General features: G+C 42.2%; 1 protein-coding gene across 5 annotated transcripts; it reads left to right on the top strand.

The window, feature by feature from the left end:
- Positions 1-76: 76 nt before the first annotated feature.
- On the top strand, positions 77-19,380 carry LOC137346155 (natural cytotoxicity triggering receptor 3-like). Of its 5 annotated transcripts, none has more exons than XM_068009498.1 (8): positions 85-164; positions 2,390-2,469; positions 2,777-3,115; positions 4,315-4,434; positions 4,815-4,833; positions 4,926-4,954; positions 5,182-5,210; positions 13,990-19,380. In XM_068009498.1, the coding sequence occupies exons 2-8, from the start codon at positions 2,421-2,423 to the stop codon at positions 14,116-14,118; spliced, it is 714 nt and encodes a 237-aa protein (XP_067865599.1). In that variant the 5' UTR covers positions 85-164; positions 2,390-2,420; the 3' UTR covers positions 14,119-19,380. The 5 variants fall into 5 exon arrangements, with proteins under 5 accessions (XP_067865596.1, XP_067865600.1, XP_067865599.1 ...); XM_068009496.1 differs by having other exon boundaries at positions 2,774-3,115; XM_068009497.1 differs by having other exon boundaries at positions 117-164; positions 2,198-2,469; positions 2,774-3,115.
- Positions 19,381-19,799: the final 419 nt, after the last annotated feature.

Here is a 19,799-nt window from a genome sequence, read left to right as displayed (position 1 = left end):
ATTCCATTCGCACTCTGTGTGGGTTGGTGCTAAATGTTCTCACCTTGCTGACTTTGCTGGCGCCATTGATTCTATTACTTCCAACCTCTTCACAAATACACAGAAGATGCTATTAAGTCAACAGCCCACTTCAATGCTGTTGATTTTCTTTGCAATATGCACGGGTGAGTTCATTGATTTTTTTGTTGTTGCCTCTTATGGAGAATGGCGATAGGCGAGAAAATACCGTTAGTTTAAATTTTAAAATCTTGCAAAAACTAGACTTGCTTTTAAGAAAGCATTTTCAGCTTCTAACTGATAATTTTACTATTTGAAATAGTCATAAAAAGGCTCATGGGTATCAACTGTTAATTTTACCCCCTGCAGCTTACAGAAAGCTGGCGCATTAACTAAGAAATAGTGATATCACTGTGTTAAGCAATTGACCAGGCTCCTCTAAGTGAGATTACAGTGTGTTCGAGACTTTCTCTCGGTCGCCGCCGTAATTTGCGTGGAAGATTGGTTGTTATTTCTTTTACCCGATCTTCCGCCGAAGTTACGCCGGGAGATGGAGTGAACAGAAATTCCAGGCGAAAATCTTCATTCGGTTTAAGCCATTTGTGGGATGTTCCTGACATAAATTGACTGCTGCATTTGATTTCATGACAGCAGTGGCTGTACTCCAAAACAAGTAATTATGAATCAATTTTATACAATTCGACGATGTGATGGGGGAGCTATACAAGTTCAGCGTTTTTTTTACATTTATAAACGCATAATCGTTTGTTTTTAATTCATTCCCGAGATGTGAGCATCGCTGGCACTTCTTTTACTCGCCAATTGTCAGCTCAAGCCTGGATGTTGTCCAGGTCTTGCTGCCTGCCAGCATGGATTGCTTCATTATCTGAGGAATTTCCAATGGAATTGAACACTGTGTAATCATCAGTGAACATCCCCTTGTGAGCCTTTTCCTTTATGTGTTCCACAAAATTTTCTGGCGACACCAGGCTCTTTCTACCAATCCATTGAGTCGTACAGCGTAGAAACAGGACCTTCGGCCCACCGCGAAAAAAAAGTTGTACTGCATGCAAATAATTGTCTCTTCCCAGTATCAGAACAAGCAGTTCTTGCGCGTTGTTCATATCCCAAATTAAAGCAATATAGCAGTATTAAATCCTATAGCTGCCCCACTGCTTGTCCCCTTCTTCTCATTTATGTTTTTCTAGCCCTGTCCTTCTTGCCTTTTTGTTTCTCTTCTGCTGTTGCTTTCTCAATGCCACGCTCTGATATTCAACCACATTCTCCCGTCGACTACTCAGCATCTCCTCCGATTACTTACAGTATCTCACTGTTCATCTGTGCATTTGTCTTACTCGTTCCCTGTCTTCCTTTTTATATGACTCGCAATGCTCCTGGGTTCTCTGATTGTGTCCTGATGCCCACCTCACCCATTGTCTGCATCTCAAGTCTAAGTTTATTAACTTAGACATACTGGGCGTGCAGGGAAATTTCCGCTATTATCTTATCAGTCGGAATCGGAATATGAACTACAAGAAATAATACACCATTATTATTATTTTAATTTTGTGTACGGATGTGATGTGTATAATGGGCAGCGAATTTGATATCTGTTGTGTCCCACTATCGCCAAAAGCTAAAATTACGCCCACAGTGTTCTGGGATTTTCCACGTACATTTTTATGGCCACTGGGGATTATTTCCGCTCATTCAGCTGGGTACCGATTTCGCAAATATAGTGAGATTTTTTTCGGCATTGAAATTTCTGATCAAACTATAGAATTTTTGTCAGAAACATTGGAACACACGACGCATTTGTTTACAATGTCACCACAGATAAAGCGGAGGAAATCATCCCACTGGCAATTAAAAGATGACCAGTGAAAAAGACCTTCCCGATTTGCCTCCTTAACGGCCTCGCTCTAATTTTAATATCGTGCCCCCTTGTTCTAGATTCTCCCAATGTTCTGCGCATGTGGAATGAGACGTGGCTGCAGCAATAAGCACAATGTAAAGAGACGGATCACATGCTGACATGATATCAGCATCTTTCGTCAATCTTAGGGAAGACGTTCACATGTTCGACATAAATAGGTTAACACCTTAATTGAAATAAAGGACGGAGCGTTAGCGTAACAACTTCCTCTTGCCAAAATATAGAACCAACATTTACGACATTATATCATTGTTTACTTGTCAGATTTCACGCGAAGTCAATAACACCACGGGCTGAACCAAATAAGTGGCTGACTATGTGTTTACATATCGGCATCTCATCACAGAACTTCTTTCAAATTCGCACCATTTTACAAATGTTGCTGTAGTTCCTTGTAAAGTGAGGAACGCCTAAGGCGAAATGTAAAACAAGTTCTATTTTGTCCCACATTGGTAGAAAACAACTGGAATTAGAAAACAGTGGTTGAATGAACGAGGATAATGAAAATATCAATTTCATAGAATTCAATATCACAGGTAATTGATCTACACTTGAATTTTATTAGTTTAGCTCTTGGTTCAGACGAGAAGGCGGAGCAACTCAACCAAACGCTAACCTGTCCTTCTCTTCAGAGCCTGACTGATTTGCTAGATATCTAGAGCACGTCCTGCCTGTGTGTAATGTGTTTGACGTTTCCAATGACTGCTGTTGTACTTTTCATCTCGATATCTGTATAATGTAAAATGATAATTACCTTTACCAACGGCAATTGTCAGACAGCGTTAGAGAGGAATGACGTTTACTACTTATCACCTTTAAAGTTAAAGTGTTTCCATTCAGCAGGTGGAAAGATAAGTGTCACCGTTTTCCAGTTCCCTCCCTTTCGAACTGCAGATGAGGGGGAGTCGGTGACACTGAACTGTGCTCTGGACTTTGAAGGAAACGTAACCTTGATCGGCACTGCTCACTGGACACGGGGTAAACCGGATGGGTACAAACTGGACAAGAGTCCATTTTATGAAGGTCGGCTGGAAAAATCGGGCAGTGATTCATTTACCAACAACAGAATATTCATCAATATCTCCGACTTGATTGAGAAAGATACAGACACCTATTACTGTCGCGTAAGCTTAATGGAAACCGGTGTGAGAGATGGAAATGGCACCAAACTGGAAGTGAGGCGTAAGTGGCATCCTAGAGTAATCATTTATTAAACAGGTATTATAATTTTATAGCCGTACTCGATTTTTACAGGCCAGGGAGATCCTAGCGTCAATTTGCAGACTGCAACTAACCAGAGGACAATTGGCCGCAGGAATCTGGGCACCAGGGATGGGGAAATCATTCAGAGTAACTCCTTCAGGTCATTCTTAAATCTTATATGTTATGCCATGGAATGTGTTTGTATTTATGTGTACATTTAGGGCGGGGGTGATGGGGGAGGTGAAATTGGTCTTTGGCGTTGATGCAAAACATGCCGAATCCCATCTGCAGCCCGTTATACAACACAATATTCCATTTTATTGAAGTCAATATGATTGAAGTCCAATTGAAGTCAATAGAACCGAAAACTGCAAGTGTGCGTATCACGCTACCGATGCAATGCCACCGGTGTCGCGTCCCCGACCATGTCCAATGTCCAGCAGGCTGTGCTGGGTTGTGATGCTGCGTCAAGTGCCCAGTCTTACCCCTGGTCTCAACGTTAAGCAATCGTCATTTGGGAGCTGCCAGTGACACCAGAATCCTTGAATACTTCAGAGTGAGCATGAAATTTAATGTAGGGGGAAGTACCTAGATAATGCTCTTATTAAAGCTGATGTGGGAATTGTAGCGGAATAGGGTTGGAACTAATCTGTTCCAATTTTGATATTTTGGTTATTATGGTCCCACTCCAGAGGCTTGAGCCCAAATATCCAAGGGCAGTATGGAGGAATGCTGCACTGCCAGAGGTGCCGGCTTTTGGATGAAACCTTAAACCAAGACTCTAATTGATGTCTGCCCTGTTAAGTGAATGTAAAAGATCCCATGACTCTGTTTCGACGAAGTGCATGGGAGGTATCGTCGGTGCCCTGGACAATATTAAGCCTACAATCGGCACCACTAAAAACAATTATCTGTTCATTATCACATTGCTGTTTGTGGGATCTTGCTGTGCGCAAACTGGCTGCTGCGTTTCCTACATTACAACCGTAGCTATACTTCAAAAGAACGTCACCGGCCGTGAAGTGCTTTAGGACTTCCTTGGGCCGTGAAAGGTGCTAGAGAAATGCAAGACTTGATTTATTGATGTATTTTTACAATCATGCTCTTTTTTGATGCAAACAAAATCGTTTTTCCTCAGCTTATCATATTAATTTTTTGACCTCAACTCCTTATTTCAGGCAGAATTCGGGGAGAAAAGAGCAGGGATATTAACCTGCTACTTCTATTGGGAGGTGCGCTCACGTTGCTGGGCATGACCATAATGATTCTCACATGTCGACTGATCTGGCAAAACAAAGGTCTGTAACTCTGTGAAACACGCTGGTCCCTATTTAACTATTACGCTTTCGCTATAATGCGGGGCAATTGCTCTGGCCGCTATGAGGAGTCATCCAGTTAATGCATTTCTGGAGTTTGTCAGCGTTACTAGTGCAATCAGAGACACTTATAGTATGAACAATTATTTTAGAACACACTTAGGACATCATTAGAAATAATATTCGGAGGAAATATCATTATAATGTCCGTGCACATAGTGACCAGATTCACTGTACGGCCTATCGATTCGGTTGTGGGTGCGTTTGTTGACGGTCAGTTTTACGATATTTTAATAAGAGAAAGGATCGGCAAGTAATTACCTTAAAACAATTATATTAACGTCTACCTTATTTTCTTTCAGTTATTCTGAGGCTAAAAAGGTACAGGAAATGTCAAATCTTATTGAATTGATGATTGTTCAGAATTTAACGTGCATAATTTTTAAATTCAAATATCATCTCTCTTATTACAGAAATCACAGTGGGACCAACGCAATGTATGGTACGTGAGCTGTAATTGCCTTCACATGATGTATTCTACATTGATTATCATTGCTGGTTAATCAAAACAAGCTAAATATGAAAATACTGTTGCAAATTATTTTATTCAAATTCATTTGATCGCAAGGTTCTACTGACACATATGAATATGTCTGTCTGTGTGTGTTTATGCTAATGTGTCTTGCATTATATAATTCTGACCCATTCCCCTTCCTCTCATTTTCACAGCAACAATTAATCCACAGCCAACGTCACAAGTAAGAGTTATTGGATGGTGAGATGTTTTGTATGTGCAATAATAGATGGTTGCGATGAACAACGAGGCTGCAGTAATTCGCCAATCATTATCTCCAACGATGGGATTGCTGTGTTCTCTACCTATTTTCAATATCCTAAATATGCTTCTGAAGGTTTTTCCCTGTTACGAATGTTTTAGCAAAATAAGGGAAGTGCCTATAAAATGAAACCAGACGTAATGAAATCGATAATAATGCTTAAGGAGACGTGCTGCGCCCACATTATGACCCGGACTTACCTATAGCCCAGACTGATGGACTAAACGACTCCTGTCTCTCTGTTGACTGCAAGGGTTCACAGCTTCCTAATGGACATTGACCCACAACATCAAAACCGCTCCAAAAAGTACAATTTAGTATTGAATTGGCAATCTCAGTCACAGAGGACATCAGGTGCGAGAGTAAATAAGTAGACTTGGACAGTAAGGGTCCCTTTTCGGAACTTTGTGTGAAGGGGTGTTGTTCAAGCAGAGTAGAGGTAAATTCACCTTGCAGGCTATTCTGCAGCTAACCCGGAAATATTGGATGGCACATTGGATTGTTATTGTGGTAATATATCCTACTGGATAACGTTAGCGTCTGTCATCCTAATGAACATAAAGATTACGTTTATCATTTAAGTATGGTGATATAAGGACACATACGTTAATGAGGTGTCTTTTCTCTTATCACAAACAACTTCATGCATCATACTTTGGCAGTGTTATCGACATGGTAATTTTCTGAAACACTAATCTGAAAAGGCGATTTGCATTTGGTGCCCTTTTTCCTAATACAAACTTCACAATTTCTCATTTCACTTGATCGCTTTGGTATGACCCCCATATTTGCTTCCTTAAATCCAAGGGAGGACAAATATGACGATACGTGGCACAAACCGGATTAGCCATGTATTCCCAGATGTGACTTGTCACATTAAACTCTTACAGGGCCCGCTTTCCTTTACAGAAACCACCCACTGTTCAAAGATTACCCTGCATGGTAACAATAGCCGTGGTTTCCTTTTCTCTATTACCTTAAGGAACTTTCCCCACCTACGCTCTCATTTTTAACAAGTGCGAGGAACTCATGCAATTCATCCTCCCAAAGACAGCGACCATCTGATCAGCGACCTGAATCGTTAACTCTGTTTCTCTCTCCAGACCCGCTGAGTATTTCCAGCATTTTCTATTTTTATTTCAGATTTCCAGCAATATTTTGCTCTTATTTATTCAACGACTTGGATCTCTAGTCAAAAAGAAAAAGGAAGCATTCGTAAGGGCTGGAAGGCTAGGAACAGACGAATCCCTTGAGGAATATAAAGACAGTAGAAAGGAACTTAAGTAAGGAGTCAGGACGGTTAAAAGGGGTCATGAAAAGTCATTGGCAAACAGGATTAAGGATAATCCCAAGGCTTTTTATACATATATAAAGAGCAAGAGGGCAACTAGGGAAAGGGTTGGCCCGCTCAAGGACAAAGAAGGGAATCTATGTGTGGAGCCACAAGAAATGGGCGAGGTACTAAATGAGTATTTTGCATCAGTATTCACAAAAGAGAAGGACTTGGTGGATGATGAGCCTAGGGAAGGGAGTGTAGATAGTCTCAGTCATCTCATCATCAAAAATGAGGAGGTATTGGGTGTCTTGCAAAGCATTAAGGTCGCTAAGTCCCCAGGGCCTGATGGGATCTACCCCAGAATACTGAGGGAGGCAAGGGAAGAAATTGCTGGGGCCTTGACAGAAATCTTTGCATCCTCATTGGCTACAGGTGAGGTCCCAGAGGACTGGAGAACAGCCAATGTTCCTTTGTTTAAGAAGGGTGGTAAGGATAATCCAGGAAATTATAGGCCGGTGATCCTTACATCAGTGGTAGGGAAATTATTAGAGAGGATTCTTCGGGACAGGATTTACTCCCATTTGGAAACAAATGAACTTATTAGCAAGAGGCAGCATGGTTTTGTGAAGGGGAGGTCGTGTCTCACTAATTTGATTGAGTGTTTTGAGGAAGTGACAAAGATGATTCTTGAAGGAAGGGCAGTGGATGTTATCTATATGGACTTCAGCAAAAGCTGAAGTCACAAGGGATCAGAGGTGAGCTGGAAAGATGGATACAGAACTGGTTCAGTCATAGAAGACAGAGGGTAGCAGTGGAAGGGTTCTTTTCTGAATGGAGGGCTGTGACTAGTAGTGTTCCGCAGAGATCAGTGCTGGGACCTTTGCTCTTTGTAGTATATACAAATGATTTGGAGGAAAATGTAGCTGGTCTGAATAGTAAGTTTACGGACGACAGAAAGGTTGGTGGAGTTACAGATCGTGATGAGGATTGTCAGAGGATACAGCAGGATATAGATCGGTTGGAGACTTGGACAGAGAAATGGCAGATGGAGTTTAATTCAGACAAATGTGAGGTAATGCATTTTGGAAGATCTCATGCAGGTGGGAAGTATGCAATAAATGGCAGAACCCTTTGGCGTATTGACAGGCAGAGAGATCTGGGCATACAGGTCCACAGGTCACTGAAAGTGGCAACGCAGGTGGATAAGGTAGTCAAGAAGGCATGCGGCATGCTTGCTTTCATCGCTCGGGCCATAGAGTATAAAAATTGGCAAGTCATGTTGCAGCTGTACAGAACTTTAGTTAGGCCACACTTAGAATATTGCATGCAATTCTGGTCGCCACACTACCAGAAGGACGCGGAGGCTTTGGAGAGGGTACAGAGGAGGTTTACCAGGATGTTGCCTGGTCTGGAGGGCAGTAGGTACGAGGAGAGGTTGGATAAACTCGGATTGTTTTCACTGGAACGACGGAGGTAGAGGGGTGACATGATAGAGGTTTACAAAGGTATAAGCGGCATGGACAGAGTGGATAGTCAGAAGCTTTATCCCAGGGTGGAGGAGTCAGTTACTAGGGGACATAGTTTTAAGGTGAGAGGGGCAAAGTTTAGAGGGGATGTGCGAGGCAAATTCTTTACACAGAGGGTGGTGAGTGCCTGGAACTTGCTGCCGGGGGAGGTGGTGGAAGCAGGTACGATAATGACGTTTAAGAGGCATCTTTACAAATACATGAATCGGATGGGAATAGAGGGATACAGTCCCCGGAAGTGCAAAAGGCTCTAGTTTAGGCAGGCATCAAGATCGGCGCAGGCCTGGAGGGCCGAATGGCCTGTTCCTGTGCTGTATTGTTCTTTGTTAGCTATAGCACTGAAACAGGCCCTTCGGCCCACCGAGTCCAAGCTGACCATCAACCACCCATTGATACTAATCCTACTTTAATCCCATTTTCCTCTCACATCCCCACTTTCCCTCAATTTTCCTAGGAGCAATTTACCAATCAACCCACAAGTCTTGGCATGTGGGAGGAAACTGGAGTACCCCGAGAAAATCCATGTGGTCACCGGGAGAACTTGCAAACTTCGCACAGGCAGTACCCAGAACTGACCCTGGGTCGCTGGAGCTGGAGGCTGTGGTGCTAACTGTGCTGCCTCTTGTCTGCTAAGCCAAATCTTCCTCAGTCCCGCTTCATCATTGCACTGACACCTTTTATCTGCCCTTTTCCCCACACCCCTTCTAAATTGAACTCATCCATAAGACCTACGTCCTGATTTCCTGACCTCCATTCCTACTAAACTAATCACCCAATGTCCCTTCCTGACACTGTTTTTAGCCAATATTTCAAATAGTTGCATTTAAGCAGACGCTGTCACCCTACCTTTCAAAGTGGTTGCCATTACCCCCCTCTCAAGATCGTGTTTTTTATTTATTCATTCACAGGATGTGGACATCACTGGCAAAGTCAATATTTATTGCCCACTCCTTATTGCCCTTGAGCAGGTGATATTGAGCTGCATCCATGAACCGCTGCAGTCCGTATACACGTGCATCTACACTACTGTTAAGTAGGGTTTTGGGCCAGCAATGATGAAGGACCGGTGATATATTTCTAAGGCAGAATGATGTACAGCTTGGAGGGGAGTTTGAAGATGCTGTCCTTGTTCTTCTAGGTGATAAAGCTAGCGGGTTTAGGGGTGCTGTGGAAGGAGCCTTGGCAAATTGCTGCGGTGCATCTTTCTATCCTTTTGAGCTAATGTCCTATCTTCAACCATCCTTTCCTCACCAAGGCCCTTAACGTGCTGTCGCCTCCCTGATCTGAACCCATCTCCCCTTAAATCAGTTTTCTGCCTCTACCACGACATAAAAACGACCCTGACCAAAGTTACGAGTGGCACGTTCTGCTACTGTGAAATGATCTACCATTTCTCCTCCCTGTAAACGTTGACACCACTATCACAGGATTCCTCCGTGGGGCTGCTCTTACTTGGCTCTACCATAATCATTTAATTTTAACCAGGACCTCTCTAGTAACGGCTGCTCTTTCTACCCAAAACCCTTAGCCCAGGAGTCTCTAAAGGATCCATCTCTTGCTTCTTCATCTGTATGATTCTCTTTGCTGACATCACCGAAGCCATGTATTCAAAAAAATGCCCTTTCGGGGCAGTTTTCTAATGCTGTTGGGGAGGGGTTTAGGAACCAGCAGGTAACATTACAGAGGGAAAAACAAGGCGCACAAGGAATTGGGGGACACCCATAGCAATAGAGTAAGAAACAGCGTGGCATTAGATGGGGTCAAAGTAAGAGTGAATGCAATAAGGTCTATATTAGAAAAAAAGCAAAATACTGCGGATGCTGGAAATCTGAAATAAAAACAGAAAGTGCTGGAAAAAACTCAGCAGGTCTGGCAGCATCTGTGGAGAGAGAAGCAGAGTTAACGTTTCAGGTCAGTGACCCTTCTTCAGAACTGGCAGGTATAAGAAATGTAAAAGATTTTAAGCAAGTAAAGCGGAAGTGGGGGGGGGGGGCAAAAGATAACAAAAGAGAAGGTATTGATAGGACAAGGTCACAGAACAGCTGACTCGAAGGTCATGGAGCAAAGGCAAACAATATGTTAATGGTGTGATGAAAGACAAAGCATTTGTACAGATAGGGTGTTAATGGACTGAAAACTGAACAGCTTTTTGCACAAATATGAAAAAACAGTGGGTAGGCACAGTAGAAACAAACTGAGCAAACTAAAATGAAATAAACACAAAAAATTTAAGAAAAAATAAAAAATAACTGAAGGTAAAAGTAAAATGAGGGGCCCGTCATGCTCTGAAATTGTTGAACTCAATGTTCAGTCCGGCAGGCTGTAGTGTGGCTAATCAGTAAATGAGATGCTGCTCCTCAGGCTTGTGTTGATGTTCACTGGAACACTGCAGCAATCCCAGGACAGAGATGTGAGCATGAGAGCAGAGGGGTGTGTTGAAATGGCCAACGACTGGAAGCTTGGGTCACGCTTTCGGACTGAGCGGCGGTGTCCGCAAAGCAGTCACGCAGTCTCTGTTTGGTCACCCCAATGTGGTAAATAAGGTTGGTGAGCGTCAGGGGCAGATAGCCAAGTGCGAATATAATTTCATGATGATAACGGAGATCTGGCTCAAAAAGGACAGGACTAAGTACTGAATAAAAAGTGTTATCGAAGTATAGGGAAGGAGGGAAAAGGGTGGCAATATTGATTAAGGAGAATGTCTTCGAGGGATCAATGACAGGATCTCTTTGGTTAGATATAAGAAACAATAAATGTACCATTACATTATGGAGTACATTCTACAGGCCACCAACTAGTGGGAAAGATATAAAGGAACAAATATGCAAGGAAATTTCAGAGAGGTGCAAAATCAATAGAGGGTAATTATAGAGGGCTTCAAATATCCTAATATAGGCTGGGATAGCAATACTGTAAAGTACAGAGAGGGGGAATTGTTTCTGGAGTGTATTCAGGAACATCTTCTAGATCAGTGTGTTTCTGGTCCAATATTCCTAGATCGATTTCTAAGGAACCGAAATGGGTCAAGTGGATCAAGTGTCAGTAAGGGAACATTTAGGAAACAGTAATCATAGTACCATAAGGTTTAGGTTGGCTATAAAAAAGGACGCGGCGCAATCCAGAGTAGAAATAATTAATTGGAGGAGAGCTAATTTCAATGTGGTGAGAGCGGATCTGGCCCAAAATTGGAATCAAAGATTGTCAGGCAAAACTGTAACAGAATAAAGGGCTGCCCTAAAAGGGGAGATAGTTCAGGTACAGACAAGGTCCATTTCCATGAGGTGGAACGGTAGGGGAAACAAATCCAGAGCTCCCTGGATGATGAAAGAGATGGAGAGTACGATGAAACAGGAAAAGGATGCGTATGACAGATGTCAGGGGGATAATAGAAGTGAGAACCAGGCTGAATATAGATTGTTCAGAGGGGAAGTGAAACAAAAAACACAAGTAAGAGAAACAAAGAGAGAGCATGAGAAGAGACCGGCAACTAACATAAAAGGGAACCCAAGTGCCTTTTATTGGCACATAGATAGTAAAAGGGTGGCAAAAAGAGGAGTAGGTCTGATTAGGGAACAAAAAAGATTTGCACAGGGAGGCAGAAGGCAGGGCTGAGGTATTAATTTTTTACCAAGAAGATACTGCCCAAATCATAGCGAAATAAGAGGGATTTGAGACACAGAATGGGTTAAAAATTGATCAAGAGAAGGAATTAGAAAGCTTGGCTGTACTTAAAGCAGATAATCACCAGGACTGATCAAATGCATCCTATGATACTGAGGAAGGTAAGGGTGAAAATTGTAGAGGCACTGGCGATAATCTTCCAATCCTCCTCAGATAAATGGATGGTATTAGAGGACTGACAAATTGCAAATTCAAAAAGTGGTAAGAAAAAGTCCAGCAACTGCAGCCCAGTCAGTTTAACCTCGGTGCTGGGAAAGCTTTTAGAAATTATATTCTGGGACAAAATTAACAGTGACTTCGACAAATGTTGATCAACTAAGGAACGCCAGCACGGATTTGTCAAGGTCAAATCGTGATAAACTAACTTAATTCAGTTTTTTGATTAGGTGACAGAGAAGGTTGATGCGGGTATGAAGTTGATGTGGTGTAAATGGATTTACAAAAGCCAGTTGATAAAGTGCCACATAACAGACTAGTCAGCAACGTTAAAAAGTCCATAAGATAAACAGGACAGTGTCAGCATGGAGATGGAGTTGGCTGAGTACAGGAAATAGCGAGTCATGGTAAACGGTCATTTATTGGACTGGAGGACTGTATATAGTGGGTTTACACAGGGATTGATATTCGGACCACTGCTTTTCTTTATCTGTATTAATGAGCTTGGCTTGGGTGTGCAGGGCACAATTTCAAAATTTACGGATGACACGAAACTTGGAAGTGTTGTAAACTGTGAGGACGATAGTGATAGACTTCAAGAGGGCATGGACAGGCTGGTGAAATGGGCGGTCATGTGGGAGATGAAATTTAATGCAGGGAAGTGTGAAGAGGTGCAATTTGGGAGTAAGAACAAGGGGAAGCAAAACACAGTGGCGCAGTGGTTAGCACTACAGCCTCACAGCTTCAGCGACCTGGGTTCAGTTCTGTGTACTGCCTGTGCGGAGTTTGCAAGTTCTCCCTGTGTCTGCGTGGGTTTTCGCCTGGTGCTCCGGTTTCCTCCCACAGCCAAAGAATTGCAGGTTGATAGGTAAATTGGCCATTGTAAATTGCCCCTAGTGTAGGTAGGTGGGAGGAGAATGGTGGGGATGTGGTCGAGAATATGGGGTTAATGTAGGATTAATATAAATGGGTGGTTGCTGGTTGGCACAGACTCGGTGGGCCGAAGGGCCTGCTTCAGCGCTGCATCTAAATAAGTAAAATAGAGGGTGCAATTCTAAACGGGGTGCAGGAGCAGAGGGACCTGTGGGTATATTTACACAAATCGTTGAAGGTGGCAGGGTAGGTTGAGAAAGTTGTTAATAAAGCATATAGAATCCTGGGGCTTTATACAAAAGCAATGAAGTTATGATGCACCTTTATAAAAACATTGGTTCAGCCTCAACTCGAGCATTGTGTCCAAGTCTAGGAGCTACACTTTGGGAAGGAGGTGAAGGCTTTGGAAAGAGTGCAGAAAAGAATTACAAGAATGGTTCCAGAGATGAGGGATTTCAGTTGCACGGATAGTTTGGAGAAGCTGGAGGACAGAAGGTTGAGGGGAGATTTAATAGTGGGGTGTGGATAGAGTATACAGAGAAGGATCGAGAATCAAATGACACCGATTTAAGTTAAATGGCAAAAGAATCAAAGGTAACATGAGGGTAAACGTGAGGAAAAATGCACTTTCTGAGAGTGCGGTTGACCCATTCAATGTTGTCTTTCAAAATGGAATTCGATACTTATCTGAAGAGAAACAAATCAGAGCGACAGGAAACATGCTGGGTGTGGGCCGAGGTGAGTGCGCTTGCAGGGAGCTAGCACGGACACGATGGGCCGAATGGCCTCCTTCAGTGCTGTAACAATTCTATCATACTATGACTCTCTGAAAACTTCACTATACCACTTAGACCTCTATTCATCCACTACTAATCAGGACCATTCCTTGTGCTGTCAGACTGTTTCTCCGACGCCCAGTCTTGAATCTGCGTCTTTTTATTCTCTGATTACACATCACTCAAATACCTTGGAACATTTTTTCTACTTTAAGAACTCTACAAACATGCAAATTGGCGTTGATCTATAGTAAATGCATTGTGAATTATATCTAATTTTAAACAAAAACAAGAAATGCTGGAACCACTCAGCAGGTCTGGCAGCATCTGTGGAAAGAGAAGCAGAGTTAACGTTTCGGACCCTTCTTCGGAACTTTTATATCTAATTTTAATCTGATTGTTATAATTCTTAGGTATATTCCAATCGTGGCAGTGATGAGGCAGTTTCCCAGCAATACGCCAAAGTGAACAAAAAGCAAGGGGCGAAGACGAGTACAGTTGAATATGAGACACATCATGCCGAGTACGCCACTATCAAATGAAGCTCTGGGAAGAAGCCTGAAAGACCTCAAAACCTTGATTCTAGATATACCTTTACCCTCTCGCTAAGCAATCTGAAACAGTATCAGGACACCAATCGTCTTGCTCTTTATTACCCCGCCGATAATTGTTCAACATGTTAGTTACAAATGTGTGCAAATCTGCTGCTGTTCCTAATTCCCCAGTTGTAGAAGTGTTTCAATGTGTAGAGGCGGTGTCTCTTCGAAAACCTTTGGTAATTGCATCTTCATTCTCATTATCAAAACTATTTGCTTTACCAGCCTGACAAACTGACCAAAGTAGGAAAAGAGGTCCTCTGGGTCACTGTGTACAGGGACTGTGTAAACGCATCAGAGAAAATGTTATCCCAATATGTAAATATACTAAGTAAATAGTGTAAATAGGAACAGAACGTTGCAAAGCGACATTGATAGATTAAATGAGAGGGGAAAATTGTGGCAGATGGAGTTTAATGTGGGAAATGTAAAGTCCTCCGCTTTGGAGTCGTAGATTCAAAGAGTTATTACGGGACAGAAGGAGGCCATTCGGCCCATCGAGTCCATGACTGCTCTCTGTAGAGCCATCCAGTCAGTCCCATTCCCCCTCTCTGTCCCCGTAACCTTGCAAGTTTATTTCCCTCATGTGCCCAACCAATCTCCTTTCGAAATCATTCATCTTCTCTACTTCCATCACCCTCATGGACAATGAGTTCCAGGTCACTGACACTTACCGCGTAAAAAAATTCTTCTTCACATCCCCTGCATCTCTTACCCAAAACCTTAAATCTGAGTCCTCTAGTCCTTGTACCAGCAGCTCATGAAAACAGCTTTTCTTTGTCTACCTTATCATCCTGTCATAATCTGTACACCTCTCTCAAATCTCCTCTCAATCTCCTTTGCTCCAAGGAGAACAATCCCAGCATGACACAGGGAGAGACAGGGATTGAAAGGGTACAGAGGGAGATAGAGATAGTGAGAAAAGGAGAGATAACATGGAGAGAGAATAACAGAGAGGGAGAATAGGGATTGAATGAGTAAAATAGAAGGAGAGATATAGAGATGGGGAGAGATTGCCAGCAAGAGTAGCTCTCTACTGTCTACATGCCTGTTACTCCCTTTCTCTCCCCATCTATATTTCTTCCTCTCAACCCGATGTTTCACACCCCATGCCTGTTTCTTAGATGTCTGTGAATCTTACATCAAATTAAGATTATATTTAGCATTTTTCCTTTCAATATAATCTAACAATCACTCTCTCTCTACCTCGGTTTGTGAACAGAAGGACCTTAGAGTGAATGTCCACTGATTCCTGAGGCTAACAGGACAGGTAAATAAGCTGTTTAGGAAGGCATACAGGATACTTTCCTTTATTGGCCCAAGAGGCTGAGGAGAGAATTAATGAAGGTGTATAACATTATGAAGGGTCTAGATAGAATGGATAAGAAGGACCTATTTCTCTTAGCAGAGATATCAATAACCAGGGAGCATAGATTTAATGCAATTGATGGGAGGAGTAGAGGGGAGTTGAGTATTGTTTTCACCCAGAGGATGGTAGGAGTCTGGGACTCAGTACTGGAAGAGGCAGTAGAAGCAAAAACACTCATCGCATTTTAAAAATCTGTTGGGTATGCACTTGAAGGAATAACTTCTCCATATTTAACACTTTAGTGTCGGATTAACCCCAGTCACTCACACGCCTGGTCAGGCTCAAGACTCACATGCCTCAGGCACTGAGATGCTCCTCTGTTACTTGCCTTATGTAACTGAATGCCGTATTTGGGAGCAGGACTGACAAACGGGATTAGGACGACTGCTAATGTGAAGGATAAGCACCAATAATCTTTTTCATTGAGATGTGGATAAAATTCCAGGGATACAGGTAAAGGGGATGAATTAAGTCGCATAGAGTTATAGGGTCATTTACGGTGCAGAAGAAGGCCATTCGGTCTGTAAGATCCTCTAGCTGGTCTAAACGTTCTAGCCTTTATGCTGAGTATCAATAGCACACAACAACTTGGATATTGTTCCACTTAGATGTGGTACACCTTGATTACACCACTAAGCAATAGTACATAGTCACAATAATACCAGTTGCTCAGCAGTCCTGTGAGCCTAGGTCTGTCTCAGTGGTCAATCTGCCAACGAATCTCCTGTGCACAACTTCTGGATGGCCGAGTATGCCACCCTAACCACTGCAGCAAAGATGCTCCTGTGGGCTCTTTCTTTATACCTTTATTTTTGCTATGGCCCTGTTCCATAGAAGGTAAAACATGTTCTTAACTTCTTCGATTGATCTACAATTACCTCACTATGCTGTTGGAAAAACAAGGTACATGGTTACACGCTTGGGCCTCATGTAGGAGTTTCAGGGCTCACTGATTCAGATAACAAAGACAGTTTCTCTGCTTCATTGTCTCGAGCACTGTTATCAATCTTCAGCCTGGTCCAGAGAGACTTTTTTTAAGCTCTTAACAAGCAAGGCCTGGATCTCTTCCTGAAGTTTAGCATTTTTGAAGGTTGATTAGTTTTGTAGATCTTGCTACTTCTGACAAGGCTCTGTCATGATCAGAATTGACCATCTTGTCTTGCGTTTTCAAGCCCACAATACAGTTCATTAGATGTCTTCGGTCCGGGTACTTCAATGCTCCATGTTGCCACCATGAGACAAACTCCACACACTCAGGACTCCACCACAACCAGTCTACATTCTTTAATACAAAAGAAATAAAAGAACAGTTACATGGTTAAAAAGTGATTGTAAATTAAAAGATAAAATAATACATGTGCTTACAGTCCCATTGAGTCCATGTTGTCTCTCTGTAGAGCAATCCAGACAGTCCTATTCCCGCTCTCTATCCCCGTAGCCCAGCAACCTTATGTCCCCAAAATGTCCATCCAATTTTCTTTTGAAATCATTCATCATCTCCACCAACCTTGTAGGCAGCAAGTTCCAGGTCATTACCACAAACTGCATAAAAATGTTCTTGCTCACAGTCCCTGTTCTCTTGCCCAACACCTTAAATCTGTATCTCCCTAGTCCTTGTTCAGTCAGTTAATGGGAATGACTTTTCTCTACCTTACCTAAATCCGTCATAATCTTGTACATCAAAATCAAATCTCCCCTCAACCTTCTTTGCTCCAGGGAGAATAACCTCAGCTTCTCCAACCCTCATCCCTGGAACTATTCTGGTAAACCTCTAGCACCCTCACATCCTTCCTAAATTATGGTGATCAGAACTGGATGCAAAACTTTAGTTGTGGCCCAACCAGAGTTTTATAAAGTTTCAGCATAAATTCCCTGCTTTTGTACTCAATACCTCTATTTATAAAGTCCAAGATCACCTACACTTTGCTAATGGCTCTCTCAATATGTCCTATCAGGTTCAACGATTTATGCACATGAACCCCGAGGTCACTCTGACCCTGCACGCTCTTTGGAACTGTGCCATTAAATCCCTATTGCCACTCCCTATCCCTGCTGCCGAAATGCATCATCTCAAACTTATCTATATTAAATTCCATCTGCTACTTTTCTGCCCATTCTGCTGGCCTATCTATGTCCTGTTGTAGTCGATTGGTGTCATCCTCACTGTTTGCAACACTTCCAAGTTTGGTATCATCGATAAATGTTGAAATTTTACTCTTATTCCAATATCCAAGTCGTTTATATATAGCAAAAAGGCGGTGGCAATTGCACTGACCACTGGCTATTGTCCTCCGTTCTGAAAAACAACCATTTACTACGACTGGCTGTTTTCTGTCCTTAAGCCATTTTTTTATTCAAGCTGACACTGACCTTCCTATTCCATCAGCCTCAATTTTGTTAAGCAGCCAAACGTTGTCAAACGTGTTCTTAAAATCCATACAGACAACATCCATTGCATTCCCTTCTTCAACTTTCTCTGTTACTCCATCAAAACATTCAATTAGATTTTTCAAGCACGATTTGCCTTTTCCAAATCCATGCTAGCTCTCCTTAATTAACTCAAACCTTTCCAAGTGCTTGCTGAGATTTTTTTCCTTGATTATTATTTCAAAAACAGTACCCACCACTGATATTAAACGTACCAGACTATAGTTACTAGGAATATCATAACACTTTTGTTTTAAATAAGTTGTCACATTTTCCACTCTCCAATTCTCTGGCACCTCCCCGTATCTAGGGAAGATTATGCCTAAGAAAGATAGAATATTTTCTGAATGCTGAGAAGCTTGGAGATGTGGGTGAACAGGGCGATTTGGGGGTCCAGGTACAGAGTTCATTAAAAATTGGTAGACAGGTACAAAAGCGAATTTAAAATCTAAAGAGATATTGGGCTTTATCTCAATGGGACTGGAATACAAAGGAGTGCAAGTTATATTACTACTATACATAGCTATGGTTAGACCCCATCTGGTGGACTGGATTAATTTCTGGGCACTATACCTCAGAAAGGATATATTTGCCTTGGAGGGGGTGCAGCTCAGATTCGCCAAAATGATAGCAGGACCAAAAGGTTTAAATTATGAGGACAAGTTGCATAGCCGAAACTTTTATTTCATTTACTGTAGAAGATTAAGGGATGATCTAATCGAGGTGCTCAGGAAGGTTAAAGGATTTAGTAAGCTAGATAGAAAGACATTATATCCTCCTGCTGGGTGAGTCTAGAATAAGTGGGTATAACCTTAAAATTAGAGCTTTGCTTTTTAGCGGTGATGTCAGAAAGCCGTTCCTCATATAAAGGATGGTGGGAACCCTCCCCCAGAAAGCGATTGAGGTTGGGTGAATTGAAAATTTTAAAACTGAGGTTGATAGATTTTTGTTAGGACAGGTTATTAAGGGTTACAGCAGAGATAAGCCATGATCTAATTGAATGGTGGAACAGGCTCGAGGGGATGAATGGCCTACTACTGTTCAATGTCCCTATGTTGCTGCTTATTGGATGCTTAAGGGGAACTTACGATCTGATTTTAGAAGGAAGGCTGCTTACGGAAGCACAATGCAGCAGGCTCACATAGGTCTTGAGTAAATGTAAAGAAAACAATGGATTTAGATCTCAAATCTCCCAGAGAGAAACTAGATATAGCCCCGTCACTGTATAATTCTCCAAACTCCCTTAATCCTTGTTTTTTTTCCTCTTTTGCATTTACAAGTGGCACAATGTTTACTGTGAATTCCTAGGCTTGCACAAAGGTGATGATACAATTAAAGTCACAGTATGGATTTACCCAATAAAATGTACATGAATTCGCCCAATTAAATGTCAGTTTATATGGCGTTTCTCAGCCCTGTCTCCTGCACTTGCCTTTTCTTGTGTTAATCTGTCGATCACACTCCACTCTTGTGAGAATCCTGGGAAATCCCTACTTTGGTTTTCCTTGCTAATTAATGAGAACTAACTAAGGTGGTCTGACTGACTGTTTACTAGAGTTTCACTAGTTGTGGTATGTTGATGTTTACGCATATTTTTAACATAGCTTTTGAGATGCCCTTGGCACAAGCGGCAGAGATGTGACATGGTGGGAAAATGTGGCCTGAATTTTCAGCCATCAAATGTTATATTGACTCTAAATGTTTAAAAGGGGCCAAATGGTCAAAAAGTGAACTTCAACAGGAATTCAAGCAGAATGTGAAAGCTGAGAGCCTGTATGTGAGAATCAAAAGATGAGCCTGAGACACAGATAAAGGGCCAGAGAAAACAATC

This window comes from Heterodontus francisci, chromosome 29 (genome assembly GCF_036365525.1).
Source record: "Heterodontus francisci isolate sHetFra1 chromosome 29, sHetFra1.hap1, whole genome shotgun sequence".
Lineage (NCBI taxonomy): Eukaryota > Metazoa > Chordata > Chondrichthyes > Heterodontiformes > Heterodontidae > Heterodontus > Heterodontus francisci.
The sequence above is the reverse complement of the archived record's forward strand: the minus strand, read 5'-3'. Positions and strand labels throughout refer to the sequence as shown.

What these genes read in the sequence shown, in the direction of transcription:
- LOC137346155 (XM_068009495.1), top strand. Translation starts at nt 107, where the DNA reads ATGCTATTAAGTCAACAGCCCACTTCAATGCTGTTGATTTTCTTTGCA. An exon ending in TGGGACCAACGCAATGTATG is followed by an intron (nt 4,955 to 5,181) that starts GTACGTGAGCTG and finishes TCATTTTCACAG; the next exon opens with CAACAATTAATCCACAGCCA. An exon ending in ATCCACAGCCAACGTCACAA is followed by an intron (nt 5,211 to 13,989) that starts GTAAGAGTTATT and finishes TATAATTCTTAG; the next exon opens with GTATATTCCAATCGTGGCAG.